We start from the raw sequence: 17,579 nt of genomic DNA, 5'->3' as shown, positions 1-17,579 counted from the left end.
TTCTATATTATAATGAGGTCTTGTAACTTAGCTTATAAATTATCAAAAGCCAAAGGTTATTTAATAAGAAGCATTAAGCATCAAACTTATAATACATGTAAGAGACTTCTTCAAAAGGCGGTAAAGAATACAACAGTGGTGAGTAATGAAACAGCCATAACTAAAGCTTGCTTGGCACATGTAAAACTAGCCTAATAAACCTGGATTATAAATGACCAAATACACCAGCACAACAAACAGGAAACCAGCAAAATGGAGACCCCTCCCCACCCACTTCACATATTATGCAGATTTAAAAAATGATTTATTGAATGATTTGTTCTAATTTTAAAGTCTAGGAATAAACTTCCCATTTTTTTTCAGATCTTTCACTGAGATATGTCTGATTTAAATGGAAAGGCTCAGAAGCAACACCTAAGAAGCTTCTATTCAAGTCTGAAAGCCACACTCACTGATTCTAAGAAGTGAGGGGGGAAGACAGGATAAAACAGGATAAGTGAAGCTCTTTGCTTGAGAAGTTGATAAAATTTTAAGAACTGCTTAGAAAATGTATTTACTTAGCAAGTCCAAAGATTCACTGGTAACAACTAAGACTTTCCACTGTCAGAAATCATTAAAAATTTCCTTTGTCTAAATAATTTGTATCAAACTACCTCTGGCAAATAGAGATCATAAATATATGTACACGATTCTATGGGCTTACTTGGGAAACTGTTTTGAATATTTAAAAGAGCCCACACTGGTGTTTTGCTTCTTTTATTACACAAAAGTATCAATATTCTAACATAAGGTAAAAAATACTTACCTGCACCAATTTCTGTAAACCATGAGGATGCAGAGTTCAAATTGATTGTCTCAAACTGAACTACCTGATTCGATTCAGTGCCTTTGCTAATCGCTACACAGACCATAGGGTATTCCTGTTCTGGTATCACCAGCATTTCAAAAACATTCAAAGGACTTGGCAAAGGAAAATCAAAGTGCTGCAAAAAAATAAACAAGAGAGCCATAATTCAGAAACAATCTCCCCATTCATACCATTGTTGAATAAACTCAACAGAAAGACTCCCATCTTCTTCATTTATCTAGTTCTAAAAAGGATTACCTCTAAGATGATAAGAAGGATAAATGGTCTATAAAAATGTGTCTTCGAGAATTGGCCATATTAATCTTTATGACTGATGGTTCTGGAAGTTATTAATATCAGTTAAAGATTAAATCCTAAGAACACAAAAAGCCCTAAATCAAATAAACAACTACAAATAACTATAAATGTTCTGACCCTAGATAGTAGTATTGGGATCTTTTAATTTTAGCTTCAGTTATACGCTAGTGTTTTCTAAAGGAGAAAAATGTGAACAAAATAATATATACCTTTATCAACATGAATTTCTGCATTGGCTCATACCACTGAAGTAAAACAATTCCAGACTGTAAAGCTCCACAGAGGTATTTATGTCCCGTGTAAGGGTTTCTGACTGGAAAGAAATAAACAAAAAACCCAGACACACTCAAAATACTGAATACTTTTACTGTATCTGTTAACTAGGATGACAAGAGTGGGTGGAAAATAAAAAAAGATTGTGTCTTTTCTTTTGGCTTCGTCGCCTTTTCCGTTTTACTTTCTTATCTAGATTTTAAATTATATATGTTTACTTCTAAACAACTTTCATATACTAGGTTCTTAAACATAAGAACTTTTTACAAGCACAATAACAACCTAATATGCAACCTAAAAAGCTGTTTTTTTCCCTTCCTCACTCCTTCCCGTCCTCCTTCTTTCTTTTTCTTTTTAAAGAGACAGGGTCTTGCTCTGTCACCCAGGCTAGAATGCAGTGGCACAATAACGGCTAACTGCAACCTCATCCTCCCAGGCGCAACCAATCCTCCTACATCAGCTTCCTGAGTAGCAGAGACTATAGGTGTATGCGACCATGCCCAGCTAATTTTTCAATTTTTTTTTAAGAGATGGGGTCTCACTATGTTGCCCAGGCTGGTCTTGAACTCCTGGGCTCAACCAATCCTCCCATCTTGGCCTCCCCAAAAAGCTGTTTCTTAGTAAATTCAAATTGAATTTACTAAGAAAATTTACAAGAATGAGTTCTGACAAGGTCTAGGAGGCAACTGAAAAGCACCTCGTTTTGGTATAGTAGGGTACAGATGTCTACTTAAGATGAAAATGATTCATCTTGTATATATTAATTCATCTTGATATAACATCCTTGACTCAAATCTATAAAAATTCATATTGCTCTTTCCTTCTCCCAAATTTGATTTCCATTAATAATTATAATCATTTATTATAAGAATAGTTATTTGCATTAAACTCTAAAGTATTATTTATGAGTTTATATCTTAGATTGTAAGCTTCTAGGCCTTTTGTGCATCACAGATCTTGGGAATCTGATAATAGATATTGACATGATTCTCCCCAGAAAAATAATCATACAATGTGCTTATATTTATAGCACATTTGTGGTTAAACATTTTTGTTTTACAGTATGGACTATGCTGTGAAACTATTATGTGGCACAAAGATCAATGTGCAAGTTCATTGATCAAACAAAAGAATAAATAGGAAGTTAGGAACTCAAGATCTGAAGTCACTGAACCTGAATCTGATTCCTACGTTCTGTTACTTACTAGTGACATAATTAGTATTATGGAGTTGTTTAATGGTTAAATGAGGTAATTATGTAGTAAAGAATTTAACCTCACACAAAGAGAGGTCTGGTCTCTGTCCTGCTTCTGGGAGGTAATTGCTAAGCCTTTGGAATGTCAGGCTTGACAGGACTGTCTTTGTCTGGGGGACTCTGGTCACTGGATAATATAACAATAATGATTTCGGGTGGGGACTGGCCACACTGGATAGTCTTAATGTGAGGGCTGGTCATGCCAGAAATACCAAAAATGTGATTTTGGGTGAGGGCTTTGGGTCATGCAACATCAGATGACCTCTAGTGGGGCTGCATACTGAGATCAGCAAGGTGGTCAATCAATCACGCCTTTGTAATGAAGCCCCAGTAAAAACTCTGGACACTGAGGTTCGAATAAGCTTGTGGTTGGCAATGGTTGTGTGTACTGTCACATACCAATGCTGGAAAAGTAGTGCTATCCATTAACCACAGGGAGAGGACAACAGAAGCTCCATGTTTGGTACTTCTACTGGACTCTGCCTTATGTACTTCTTCCCTTGGCTGATTTTAATCTGTATTCTTTCCCTGTTCTAAATTGTAATCGTAACTATGAGTATAACTGCTTCCAGTTCTGTGATACCTTCTAGTGAATTTTTTTATTCTGGGGGTAGTTTTGGGAATCCCCCAATTTGCAATTGGTATCATAAGTGAGGCTGTTTTTGTGTGAACTGTTCCTTCTAACTGCATAGTTGGCTCAACTCCTGTAAACATGTTCATAAAACATGGGTAGTAACTGGTAGATGGCAAATATTAAATAAATGAAAGTTAGAATATTAGTAAAGAAACAGTCTCAGGAACTATGGTTACAAAACTCTAGGAACACTATGCTCTGAGAAAACACTAAGGTTTTTATCTCTAAGCATTTCTATGCCATGTCTGTCTATATTCTTGTACTTCAATGGCAGCTTAACTTCTTATTAAAAACAAATTTTAAAAACCTACCCTCCTTCCTATTTGTTTCCATAAGACTCTTCAGATAATTTTAAAGATCTTAAAAGTTCTAACCATTCAGTTTGAGAAATACCATTTACTCACCAATGCAACATTTGTGGCAGCCTTTTGTATCAGGAATCTTTGTTGTTAAAGCGAATTTTCTGAAAACATAAGACAATATAAATGTACTCTACAGTAGTGGTTACAATAAAGTGATTTGTAAATCAGTTGCATCAGAATCAGACAGAAAGGAGCTTAAAAAACTGTCTTGGATCCTAACTCCACACTATCTGACCTTACAGGACTGAGGAAGGGCCTGATAGTCTGTATTATAAAACTTCCACAGTTGATTCTCATGGTCAAGTTCAGAAAACATTCGGCTTTTCCAGATATAATACACTTTAGTGTAAACTACTTTTGAAAATTAAGACGAAGTTTTTTACTGGGCAAGAAATACCGGCTATTTTTAAAATAAACACTAATTCCCCTCGTTCAGTAGAATCAAAATGATATTTTATACCTTGGTAGTATGCGGTCTGGAAACCTGTGAGTTTGAATATGGGCAGCTAATCCTGGTTTTTTGGCATGTTCAAACAAAGCTATAAGATTGTGAGAGTAGAGCTGAAAGGTTTTTCCTATAAAAGAAAAACATGTTACTTTTTTAAGGATCATTTACAACAAAGAAATACAATTTTCGAGAAAAAGAAAACATAATTACCTTCTAAAATGAGGAGTCCAGTAATGTTCAAAAAGCCAAGCAAAATAGAAAAACACATACAAAAAAACCCTCAGTTAATACTATTTTGAAAGACGATAAAATGTTTTTTAAATTAATAATCTTAATTCATAATATATAAATGAGATACTAATAGGTGATCTGGGCAGACTAAATCTTAATGATGCCAGCACATAAAAAGAAACTGTTGTACAAAATCTTATGTTATGGATTGAATTATAATGATGTACATGTGATTATTTTAATACAATATGGAAAATTCTATAAAGCTATATTATCATTATTTCTCTGGGACAGACCTATTTGTCAAGAACTTAGCAAATTACCCTGGATTAAAAATCATTGTGAATGAAGTCTTAAATATAACAGATTGAAATACTTAAGTAAAACCAATCAATATTATAAGCCATGATACAAGGATAACAGGGCTACAATTCCATATAATAAAAAATATGGCTGTATTAAGAGGGATGGATATGGTAAACATCTTCTGATTTTTTGTTATATATGGTATAACAATACAAAACAATATTTATCTTTTTATTATTAGAATACATATATACACACACATATACAGTTTTATCCTCAACAAAATTATCTGTATTTTCTCAGAACAGAAATATTCTGCCTCAACATTAAACACCCTTCCTTTCTCCATTTCCCCAATCTACATAGTTTGCTACCCAGCTAGCCAGGCAGCTAAACACACATGTACATGCCTCCTATTGAGCATTGCTACCTAAGATGTACCCTGTGTAATTTTTAAGCTTATTTCCAAAGACAAGTATGAGTAGGGATAAAAGCAGTAAGAGAGTTAGAGAAAAGTAAGTTTATATGTATAAAATTCATAACTGTTAACTCAAACAGAATTGGCTTTAGTTTCATAATAGTAATATAAAATATTAACATATTAATATTTTACCAAACAAAAGTAAAAAAGGTTGGGGGGAAGCATAATTAAAAGATATTAAATATTCTTTTGAGGACCCCAGCTTTTTAGAAGCCATTTAACACACAACAAAATAATATGCTCTCCATAAACAGTGTCATTATCTCAAATACACAGACACTTAAAAAATCTCTACTAGAGAGAAATAATAATTAACTATTTTGTACTCTACTACCAAAATGAAAGCAATCAGCAAACTTCTTGGTAGTCATTTAAATCTAAAATATAAGAAAATATTCTTTTCATAGGTAAGAATTAAAAAAAAAAAAAAGCCTAAAACACCACCTACCTACCCATTCACCCCTAATAATAACCAAGAAAGAACAAAATTAGGTTACTCTGGAACCTTGTTCAGAAGACCTTAAAGAATCAGTCCAAGACAGTTAACAGGTGTACAGAACAACATGAATTTCACCAGCAAACACCTGTATAAGACTATACAGTTTACTAAGCACTCTGGATATTATCTCATTTAACTCTCACAACCTCATGAGGCTGTACTGTTACCCCATCATCCTCATTTCATAATTAAGATAAATGAGGCTGAGAGAGAGTGACTTGCTCAAGATCGCAGAGAAAGAAGATAGTGTGATCCTCTGCTTCTTTCCTGTTAATTCCCAAAGGAGGCCAGGAGTGGTGATAGTGATTGTGGAGGAGGCTGAGTGGAAGGGAACAGCCTCTAGTGATAAGCACTGTGATATCCTTCAGGTATTTAGATGCTGGGTGGGTTTGGAAAGTGCAGCCCTAACTGAAGACAGGACCCCTTCCCAAAGTTTCTTCCCATTCTAGGTGGGTAACAAATATCCACAAGTCCCAGAGTTACTATATTAGATTATAGTCATCCAGAATTACAAATAACATTTAAAAATGGTATATACTAAAATTACATTTCTCTGCTTATCTATGGTTTATTTTTAACCATGTGTATGTGTATGTGCATGTGTATGTGTATCATCACATACATACCTGATAATGACATTAAAGTATTATTGATAACGTACAGCCAAGTACACTTCCGTGGAAATAACTAAGAAAAAGAAGATAATTAAGATTCTCTCATTGTCATTATTTTAATCTCTTAAAGCTCCAAATTCCAACATTCTGAAATGGTATAAAAATAACTATTTTCTAACTTTTAGGTAATTACTAAACCCTTAGGGAAAAAAATCTTTCAACATGAACATGTAAAGAGTACAATTTTATCCCTTTAAATATTTAAATCATAAAAATTAAAATTAGGGCCTACACAGATTGATTTAAAATTAATACACTTTATTCAATTTGCTTAATTTCTTGAGTTAAAAAGTCTAATTACCTGTTCCATTGTTGCTTCATGTAGCTCATTGAGATTCAGTGTGTAAATGCCATCTTCAGTTCCAAAAATAATGTACTGATCTAAAAGAGTTGAGATGAATTACCAGAATTTACTATCATCTTCTGAAATCATTCACTAAAATAATGACTTTGCATTTTAATGGATTAAGAATTAGTCACCTATCCATCCAAAATAAAATTACTTTCTTAAATTTGTATCACCTTCTTTACCTCTTTCCCCAACTCTTTTCTTATTTTTTAAAAGCAGATACATTCTACGTTAGACTAACTCACTCTGATTTTATCTTACTATATAACCCTGCCTTTCAACATAATTTTTGTATTTTAAGATTTTTAAATTATAGTTACACATTTTTGCAAGACACCTCAAATATTTTGACCAAGGAAACAAAAAATTAAATTATAAATCACGACACACCAGAAACAATGAGCACCTCTAGTATCCAGATCTTGGTTTCTAAATATTACTGTCCATTAAAAGGAACCAGGGCTTCTTAGAGAAAGACTGCTTCCAATTCTGGGGCAATAAAATTAGATGCTGAGCCTAGAAATCTTGCTGTGGCAGAAAGTAAAGAAGTGCTAAAAAATGATGAGGACATTTCAAACAAAAGAACACAGGCATTCCCACTGCTCAAAAATTCTGGGACAATTTAAGTGTGAAAATAAATAATAGAGATAGATCATATCTCACAGAATAAAATAAGAATTCGTAAGTTTAAACTGAAACAAACAAATGAATAAGTGGGAAAGAAGAGGAACTGTCAATGGATATCAACGGATTGTCAATGGATGCTAAACTGAGTGAGTGAAAGTCTGATGAGCAAGAGGTATTTATAAACAAAATCTCAGTGCATCTCCATATTAATTACCTATAAATCAGAAAGGAAAAAAATAGTAACCTGAGAACGGAGAAGGCTAGTGAACATGAACACTGCCTTAACCAACAGATCAATATTAATATCACTAGTATCTGCACAAGCTGGTATCATGTATCTCCTGATATGATGTACTGAGAAGATGCACAGTAACATTTCTGTGTCATTCCCATAACAAATGTATAACCTGATTCAAGCATGAGGACTCATTATACAAACCCCAATTAAGGGACATTCTACAAAATAAGTGGCCTCAAAAATGTTGAGATCAAAAGTTGAGGAACTGTTTTACACTAAAAGAGACTAAAGAGCTATGGAAGCTAAACGCAACATACGATCTTGAATTGGATGTTAGACTGGAAAAATACAAACAGGATGGAGACTATAAAAAATATTATTGGGACAATTAATAAAATCCAACTATGGACTTTGGATTAGAAAGCAGTAGTGTATCAATGATAAATTTCCTGATATTTATAATTGTACTGCAGTTATATGATTCTTGATCCTAGGAAGTACACATTGAAGTATAAAGAAGAGAGGAACATATTTCCAACTTATTCTCAAGTATTTAAAAAAAAGTATATACAGACAGAAAGTGGCAAAACAAATGGGGCAAAATTTGATGATTTTTGCCTGATGACTGAATATACAGGAGTTTCTTATGCTATTTTTATAATTTTTCTGTATGTTTGAAATCATATCAATTAAAAGGTTATGAACAACAACAAATTCCTTAATGAAAATATTTTTTTCAGGCTAGGCACAGGCTCATGCCTGTAATCCCCGCACTTTGGGGGGCCAAGGCAGGAGGATTGCTTGAGCCCAGCACAGCCTGGGCAACATAATGAGACGTTGTCTCTACAAAAATAAATAAATAAATAAAATAAAAAATCAGTTGGGAGAGGTGGTATACACCTGTGGTCGCAGCTATTTGGGAGGCTGAGGCAGGAGCATTGCCCAAGCCCAGGAGTTTGAGCTGCAGTGAACTATGACCGCACTGCTGCTCTCCAGCCTGGGCAACAGAACAAGACTCTGTCTCTAATAAAAATTATTTTTTATATATATATATTCCCCCTGTCATACTTTTTAATAGTGGCATGTAAAGCCAATCATTATAACCTGTTTTTACTATTGTGTTTAAGTAGAAACACACATTTCCTGAAATCCTCTACTGCCTAATAGCTAATTGCCAGACACTAGGGTAGGCTTCTTCCTTCCTTCCAACAAAGTAAATACGGGGAGTGATTCGTGTTTCAAACCATCACACCGAAAAGCAGAGGTGTTATGTTTGTTTTCAAAGTCACATGGTAATGACAGAGTGGGAATCCAAACCCAGATCTATTTGATTCCAAATTTTTGCCTCTAAAAATGTTTCCTTACTTCAGAAACATAGTCTAAATTTTCAGTTATTTTAATATCATTTCAGACTTACAGAAAAGTTGTAATAGTACAAATAATTCCTAAATACCTGTAACACAAATTCCACAAATGTTGAACATTTACTACTTCTGCTTGATCCTTCTTTCTCCTTATGTAAATGTTTGTTTTCTGAGCTGTTTAAGATAACTTATGAGCATGATGCCTCTTTACTTTGAAATATTTGTGTACATTAAGGGAAAAAAGTCATATAACCACAAGACATTAATACTTAAACAATAAACAATGTTATCTAATCTATAATCCTTACTAATTGAGATTATAAATTGTCCCAATAATGTCCTTTTATAGTAAAAGAAAATTCTAAATTAAGGATGCAATCAGTTGTGATTTCTCTTTAGTCCTTTGACTAAGGATAGTTCCTATACACTCCTAAATTTTAATGCCTTTAAACCAAAACCCTATCAACCTATTTAGGTTGCTGCAGGTTCCTATACCATTAGGTCTCTAAAGTCGTATTTTTAAAATAAACAACTTCGAGTCACTGATCATAAAGATCTTTCCCATAATAAATATTTTATTGGAGATGTATATAAAATTCAAACATTTTACCTTTTGTATCAGGATGTATCCAGGATGTTGCACAATTAATTTTCAAAGGACAGCCATCAAAAACTTTTGAAAAGCATGCTCCCATCTGATTTATAAAGAAAGAAATGTTGACTTACTTGATTAGAAAATTTCATATATTCTTGGAAAATAGCTAACATCACTGAAATACCAAATTTACTCTTATTTGCCTATGCTTGTTGTTTCATTCCAAAACAAAATCAATATTTTGACATTATTAAACCCCTACTACCAAGAGAGTCTCATATTCTTTCCTTTTGTAATCCACTATTTTATGGCAAAAATATCAAACTTACCAAAAGATCTATATACATGAATGATATAGTCTAGGAATTTTAAGTTAATACTATTTTTTAGGACTGACAATTATTAATGTGACACAATGGATAATTTTATTCAGTAACATTATAGTGATTACAATTGCAGCATAACTCTTTAATAGTCATAAGGGACAAAAAGGTCGATATTTATATTATACATTAGACCTTCACTGAATAAAAAAGGACAACGTATAAAGCATCCCATTCACATGATTGGTTCCCATCCTATTCATGGGATCATGGGGTTCCCATTCACAGATAACTTCCCCTGACTGGCCAGGAAGAAAGCATTAATGTAAGCTTCCCTGCTTCCTTTTCATTGTATATAGTCCAATGTGAAAATCACTTTAGAGGTAAAAAGATATTTAATCCACATCAAGAAGAGGACACAGTACTATTAATATCATCACATTAAAATTAAATAGGCCTGTGTAGGCTAATCTGATGACTCAACTGCCAGTATTCACAAAAAGTGAAACACTGCCAATTCAAATTCATGCACTCAAATTAGAATGCATGATATGATTTATAAGATATCCAAATGCATCCAATATCTTTGTATTTTATGATATCTTAACTTTCAAAGGCTCAAGTATATTGATAGCCAATATACTGCTGCTTCTAAAGAGAGAAAAAATGGCAAATAGTTCACATAAAAATATTCCTTACCAGAACTTTTGGGGTGGGTGGAAGGCCATTGATGGCTGGTTTCTATGGAAAAATAAAATTTAATAGTGTAAGACCTCCTAAGTCTTAAAGAAAAACTTGAGACATTTAGAACTTTGGTTACTTGAATTACTGAATTAAACAGACCATGATCCTTGCATGATAAATATAGTATTATTTACAACTAATTGCTAAATGCCTGTTATACCTACAGGGAAGTCTCGTTTGTCCTTTTTTCGTGGTAACTGTGGTGCTTGTGCTGATCCTTCTGTATTTTCACTCATCAGTTTTGAAATACCATCACCATTTCCTAAAGAGAATCATGTTAAAAGTTGAATGACCACACAAATAAGTACTTTCTTTGAAAAATTACTTCCCCTTTCTCCCACTATTTGTCTCCCACTTGGATGATGCTTTATTGGAGAATATTCTCTACTCTCAGGTAAGTTAATTTATCTTTGATGCCTTTCTTTAGATTCTATAGAGGCAGCATTGCATCTTTAGCAGTGGTCTTCATCCATGTTTTTCCGTATCATGAAGAAAAAAAATCTGACCTACTGGCACTGATATGCAAGGCTTTTCATAATTGAACTTCAATCCACCTTTTGAGTTGTATCTTCCAGTATACACCCTTTAAAACTATTATAATAGACTGCATAATTCAGATTTCCCAGCTTCAGTGCATTTGATCTACCTACTGAAGGCTCATCAAGCCCTTTAACATCCTGCAGGAAGGACCAGGTGCGGTCACTCATGCCTGTAATCCCAGCACTTGGGGAGGCCGGGGCAGGCGGATCACTTGAGCTCAGGGGTTCGAGATCAGCCTGGGCAACATGGCGAAACCCCGTCTCTATAGAAAAAAAAAAAAATTCCTGCAAGAGCTTACTTTCTTTATTCCCCATCTTTATCTCCCTCAGAAATCTCTAGTCTTCTGTTACATCCAGGTAATTATTTCAGAAGACACTTATATAAGCTGTCTTTCCTAATGTTATGTTTCTGTGGGTATACCTTCTGCTATAGACCCTGAAGTTCTGGAGGGCAGAAACATGCATTCACCCTTCTACATCCTATAATAAACATTTAGTAAGGATTCCAATTAGGATTGAAGTGAACTGAATCTATTTATAGCCCATCCATGCGGAATTAAAGAGCCTTTACAAAGCTTTAAGCTGTAATAGGATTGACTAAACAAAAAAGTTATTTTTTGAAATAGGAACAAATGACTCTCATTTCAGTTTTCACTTTGATTTATTCACCCAGATAACAATATCTAGCCATATGTACTCCATGGCTGCTGATACTGCTAGCCATACCAATAGAGGAAGTCTCTGCCACAGGCCCACAACTTGGGCTACTCTGTCTTCTCAGAATTTGGGGAGCTCTGTTCTCTGAATCAGGACAATGTTTTATGGTTGATGTTTTTTCTTCATCCGGGAAGTTGTCTTCAGGGTAACTGCTTATCCTTGGCTAGTGGTACAAAGACAAAAAAGTACTTTAATAGTTATCACTACACATCAGAGTTTTTAGGGAAAGGGAAATGCACCGTTTTTCTTTCTTCTATACAGTTCAATTCACTGGGCTAAGTGAGCAAAGTAAGAGGTGAGTTACTGCCCCAACACAATTATCGACTTGCCGTGTGATTTTTAATCAGCCCTAACTCAAAACTCATAAAATTTTTATAACTAATTATATAAAAATCCACAAAACAACTAGAAACAATCAAGAAAAATGACTCCACTAACACGTCAAATTGTAGTCATAAGAATGATAAATGAACTCTTGTTTCCCCTCCATGTAGTCAAGTATTTTCTTCAATAAGCAATAACCTATTTTTGTCTTTTTCTTTCTTTCTTTTTTTACTGAGATGGAGTCTCGTTCTGTCGCCCAGGCTGGAGTGCACTGGCGCAATCTCAGCTCACTGTAACCTCCGCCTCCTGGGTTCAAGGGATTCTCATGCCTCAGCTTCCTGAGTAGCTGGGATTACAGGCACGCACCACCATGCCCAGCTAATTTCTGTATTTTTAGTAGAGACAGGGTTTCACCATGTTGGCCAGGCTGGTCTCGAACTCCTGATCTGAAGTGATCCACTTGTCTCAGCCTCCCAAAATGCTGGGATTATATGGGTAAGCCACCACGCCTGACTGCCTTTTTAAAATAGCTATTACAAATACTGTATTCCTCATGAAATCTTCTTTACTATATATTTTACACCATCATACACTCCTTTTGAAGAAAACTGTATTCATCTAAAATACATTTAAGAAAATTCTAAAAAAACTCAAAATTATTTTTAAAATTTATTATTTAAATAAGGATTTAGTGTTCAAAATCATTAAGTAGCTCACCTTAGGAGGTAGGGGAGGTGGTACTGCACGTTTTGAGGTTGATCTAATACAAAGAAGAAATGCAATTTAGATGATAAATGACCATAACCGAAAACATAGATACTATTAAATATGTATTAAAATCAGTTCCTATACAGAGGATATAAAAGACAGATCACAATGCAGAGTATAAAATCTTTAGGAAGGCCTAAGACCTCACTCATATTGTCAAATTGTATTAGTATGTCTATAAAGATTTAAAAAAGTGGACACAAAGTCTTATTTTACTTTATGGTTATGCTTTGCTATATTTCATAGGTAATAAAAACTAAATTAACTTCTTGGTTAAAAAATTGATTCAGAATTTTAGAGTTGGGACCCATAGATTCAAGTGGGTATACCATCAAACCTTTTGCTACTCAAAGTAGGTCGTCAAACCAGCAGAACTGGCATTATATGGGAACTTTTCTAAATGTACCCTTCAGACCTACTGAGGCAGAATCTTCCTTTTAATAAGTTCTCCAGGTCAAGAAGTTTGAGAAGCACTTATCTAGTCCACTGGTCCCACACAGTTATCCACAGTCATTGAAATCAATCATGTGGCTTTCAGGATTCTTAGATCCAGTCCCAAAGACTGTATCTATTCCAGAGGTTGGCAAACTTTTTCTATGAAGGGTCAGAGAGTAAATATTGCAGGTTTTGCGAGGCATAGAGTGGTTTTAACTATGGAATTCTGCTGTTACAGTGTGAAAGCAGCCATGTACGATACATAAACTAATGAGCATAGTTATATTCTAACAAACTTATTTATGGACACTGAAGTTTGAATTTCATGTAATTTCCATGTGTAATAAAATATTATTATTCTTTTGATTTCTCTTCAACCATTAAAAATGTAATTACTATTCTTAGTTTGTGGGCTGCCATAGTTTGTTAACCCCAAACGTATAGGCCTAATATGGGAACCTAGGAATCTGCATTTCTAAAGAGCTCTGTAGGTAACTGCAGTGCACAGAGAGGTTAGGAACAACTCATGAAGGCCAGCCCCCTCACTTAATTGTTGAGGTAACTATACTGGAGAGATGAAACTGGGGCTTTTTAACTCTGTTACAGTATTTTTTCCCATGACATTATGTGACTCACCTTTCAGTATATCATCATTACATAATATATTCTGACTAAAACCAAAAACAAATAAAAAACCTTAATTATCAATATATGAGATGCTTTTTGGTAAAAGTCAAAAGCTTTACCTTCATTAAAGGCAAAACTTTTTCAAGAATGTAAATTAAAACTTATTAGAATAAATCACACGCCCCATACTGTTCTTATGTAATCAAATAAAATATAGTTATTAAATTAGAAAACAACTTACTTGCCAGTATTTGCACCATCAACAAAAGGATTCCACTGTAACATGAAATTTGGGTCTGATGACAATCCCTGTAAAGATAAAAATATAGTTTAAAATGTTACTTTGTAACAGGTATTTGATTTTGATTCAAGAAAACATTCCAGTATCATGATTATTAATCATCTTGGCATTCAATCAATTTTTTAATCTCTAGCTAGATTTGCTTTGTCATTTGACATATTTAGGTCAATGACTCATTATCAGTTGACCTGAACTTAAGAAATTCCATAAACATACTAAATATAGCTTCAAATGTGACAAACCTTCTCTATCAATATGTGAGTATATTCCAAAGCAAACAATAAACAACTGAATTATCTACATCATCACTCTATTAGCATGGAAAACTAAATATCGTATTACTAAACTGTCATCAATTTATTGGTGCTACTACTTTTTCCTACTAGCATGGAAATTGGGGTTTTATCATACAGCAACATTTATAGTAAGAAGAGCACTACTTCCAAACGTTAAGGATGAACTCAATAGGCTATAGGTTAGGCTAACTCTAATAATATCTTGCTTCATTACTTTTTCCCTTATTTATTTATTTATTTATTTATTTATTTATTTATTTTTGAGACAGAGTTTTGCTCTGTCGCCCAGGCTGGAGCGCAGTGCCCTGATCTTGGCTAACTGCAACCTCCGCCTCCTGGGTTCAAGCAGTTCTCCCTGCCTCAGCCTCCTAAGTAGCTGGGATTACAGGCACATGCCACCATGTCTGGCTAATTTTTGAATTTTTAGTAGAGATGGGGTTTTGCCATGTTGGCCAGGCTGGTCTGGAACTCCTGACCTCGGGCGATCCACCTGCCTCAGCCTCCCATAGTGTTGAGATTACAGGCGTTAGCCACTGCGCCCGACCACTTTTTTCATTTTAGATAAGGAAAGAGGTAACTAAACAGTAAATTCAAAATAGGAGCAATGGTTAAAAAAGAAACTATATTAACAAATAAAATACATTTAAAAAACAGTAAGGCAATACAGAATGTAGAATTTACTATAAACTAAACAGAATCATTTAAAAAAAAAAAAAAAAGGTCCTGAGAGCTTAAAGCTGAGAATCAAATTCTGTGTATTTAATGACATCAAGTAAAATCTTCAAAAAACTAACGAGGTTAAAATGAATGACTGAAAGAGTGTATTACATTGTACTCTAGTAAAAATACAACTATAAACTTTTAAAAACTTTAATATGGGAAAAATCAAAATTAATGCTTAAAAGAGTATATTACTTTGTTTTCTAAAGTACTACTAACTCAAAAAAATTTTTCTCAAATCTTAATGTGAAAATAATGCTTTAAAAATTAATTCTTACCATTTCATCTCGTGCTTCTGTTTCTTTTCTCAGAGGAGGTTCAAATTGTAATTTGTCAACTGCAAAATATATAACAGGTATGTCCAAACTCAGCATCTCAGGGTTGATCTCAGAAATGTAATGGCAAGTTTGTATATGGTGTGGGGGAGGGAGAAAGAAGAGGGGAAAGAAGAGAAGACAAAAAAATCTTGTTTCTTGACTACAAGAATATCCCTTTGTTATGCTTACCAAAAGTAAGTAACAAACTGGGATCTTCCTAACATCTCTACTTAATTCTTGGTTGGAATAAGGAAATTAAACAAACAGTTCTTTTTGTATAAAAGAGATTTTCAAAGATTCATCAAAAGTAAATGACTAAGTAAAAACTTTAAAGATTTTCTCTACGCTGTAGACTCTGTTTTGAGACAGTTTAAGCTATAGCTTCATGATAGAGATGAACTAAGAAAAACTACCTATAAATTACCTAAAAAGAACAAATGACTTCTATGAAATTAAATGTCACAAGGAATCTGATATATTTTGCTAAATATGTATTTTATTTGACCTAGTCATACTGACTTCAGAATTATTCAAAATATTCAAAGAGTAACTTTTGTATAAAATATTCTAAAACAGAGAAAAGGAGGGTTTATCACTTCCTCATAAAGTATTTAAAATTAAAAAATTCTAAAATCTAATGTGACTAAAAGCCCTCCAAATTTTTTTAAACACTCATACTTGATTCATAGAGATGCAAAATTCCTAAATACAATCTTAGCAAACAAAATACTTTTAAAAAGCACTTTCAAATAGGATCCAGTTGTCCTTATTTCTAAAAACAAGATTTATAAAAAGCAAATACAAAGTACTGACATAACTCATCACATTAAACAAAAACAGTATGTCATAAATTTTTCAATAAAAGTTTGGAAGACATTCCATAAAATATAGTATCTACTTTAAAAAATAAAAAGTCCTTGGTCATTAATGACTTATTTAACATAATTAAAAACATCTGAATTCAAGAACTACTATTATAATTCATAAAGAACCTCTTTAGTCTTTTGAAACAGAGATGAACTAAGGTTTATTTTTGTGACAACCAGAAACACTGGCAAGCAGGTCTAGAGCTGCATTATAAAAAGCACAAATGTGAAAATAATATATTACTTTTTTTTTTTTTTTTTTTAAGATGGAGTCTCACACTCTTGTCGCCCAGGCTGGAGTGCAGTGGTGCAATCTCAGCTCACTACAACCTCCGCCTCCCGAGTTCAAGCTATTCTCTTGCCTCAGCCTCCCGAGTAGCTGGGACTACAGGTGTGTGCCACCATGCTTGCTAGTTTTTGTATTTTCAGTAGAGATGGGGTTTTACCATCTCATGAGGTTTCCTGACCTCAGGAGTTCCTGACCCCAGTTGATCTGCCTGCCTAAATCTCCCAAGGTGCCAGGATTACAGGTGTGAGCCACTACGCCTGGCCATTTTTAAATAACAGAAATTGGACTTACCCTTCTGTATAAACAACTATCTACATGTAATACATATATATGTCTGCATGTTTGTGTGTGTACAAACTAAAGCAACTGTTTGAAGGCAATGCACCACAGACACCATAAGGTTGTGATTCTTAAAAGAAGGAAAATACATGGTGATAAGAGCCATATTTACCCTGACTTTCTGCCTGGGGGCACTTTCCAAACGAGGATACAAGAAAATGGAGCCCAAAGAGAAAGTAACAGTCTCAACAGGTGAAGGGACAAGGATTTTAATTTGGCGCTGCTAAGGTAGAGGGCACAGTCCCAAAAATAAGAAAGCTGTATAAAGGAGGAACTCCAAAAATATGCAAAGAGGTTTTCTTAAGTCTTTGGCTGAATACCAAGAGCAAAGCCAGAGTATGCAAGGTATCTCAGAAAACGGCTAACAGAGAGCTGTGAGTTTCTGGAGATCCCACTGTACCAGGAAAAATTTGGCTTTCTACCAGAGGAAAGACCTTGCTGAATACTCTAAAACCTGACACAAGCCTTGAAAG

General features: G+C 34.1%; 1 protein-coding gene across 3 annotated transcripts in view; it reads right to left on the bottom strand.

Moving 5' to 3' along the window:
- The window catches only part of MAP4K5 (mitogen-activated protein kinase kinase kinase kinase 5), a 113,430-nt gene that overhangs the window by 13,447 nt on the left and 82,404 nt on the right, over positions 1 to 17,579 (bottom strand). For all 3 annotated transcript variants that reach the window (XM_050796874.1, XM_050796875.1, XM_050796876.1), the window contains 13 exons: positions 15,574 to 15,632; positions 14,220 to 14,287; positions 12,866 to 12,908; positions 11,834 to 11,987; positions 10,733 to 10,830; positions 10,524 to 10,565; positions 9,517 to 9,601; positions 6,630 to 6,709; positions 6,281 to 6,341; positions 4,150 to 4,264; positions 3,732 to 3,790; positions 1,375 to 1,478; positions 806 to 983 (listed from right to left, as the gene is read on the bottom strand). In XM_050796874.1, the coding sequence (XP_050652831.1) occupies positions 806 to 983; positions 1,375 to 1,478; positions 3,732 to 3,790; positions 4,150 to 4,264; positions 6,281 to 6,341; positions 6,630 to 6,709; positions 9,517 to 9,601; positions 10,524 to 10,565; positions 10,733 to 10,830; positions 11,834 to 11,987; positions 12,866 to 12,908; positions 14,220 to 14,287; positions 15,574 to 15,632 (1,146 nt within the window). The remainder of the gene's footprint in view (positions 1 to 805; positions 984 to 1,374; positions 1,479 to 3,731; positions 3,791 to 4,149; positions 4,265 to 6,280; positions 6,342 to 6,629; positions 6,710 to 9,516; positions 9,602 to 10,523; positions 10,566 to 10,732; positions 10,831 to 11,833; positions 11,988 to 12,865; positions 12,909 to 14,219; positions 14,288 to 15,573; positions 15,633 to 17,579) is intronic.

The sequence above is a fragment of the Macaca thibetana genome, chromosome 7 (genome assembly GCF_024542745.1).
Source record: "Macaca thibetana thibetana isolate TM-01 chromosome 7, ASM2454274v1, whole genome shotgun sequence".
NCBI lineage: Eukaryota > Metazoa > Chordata > Mammalia > Primates > Cercopithecidae > Macaca > Macaca thibetana.
Note: the sequence above shows the minus strand (reverse complement) of the source record. Positions and strands in the feature narration are given on the sequence as shown.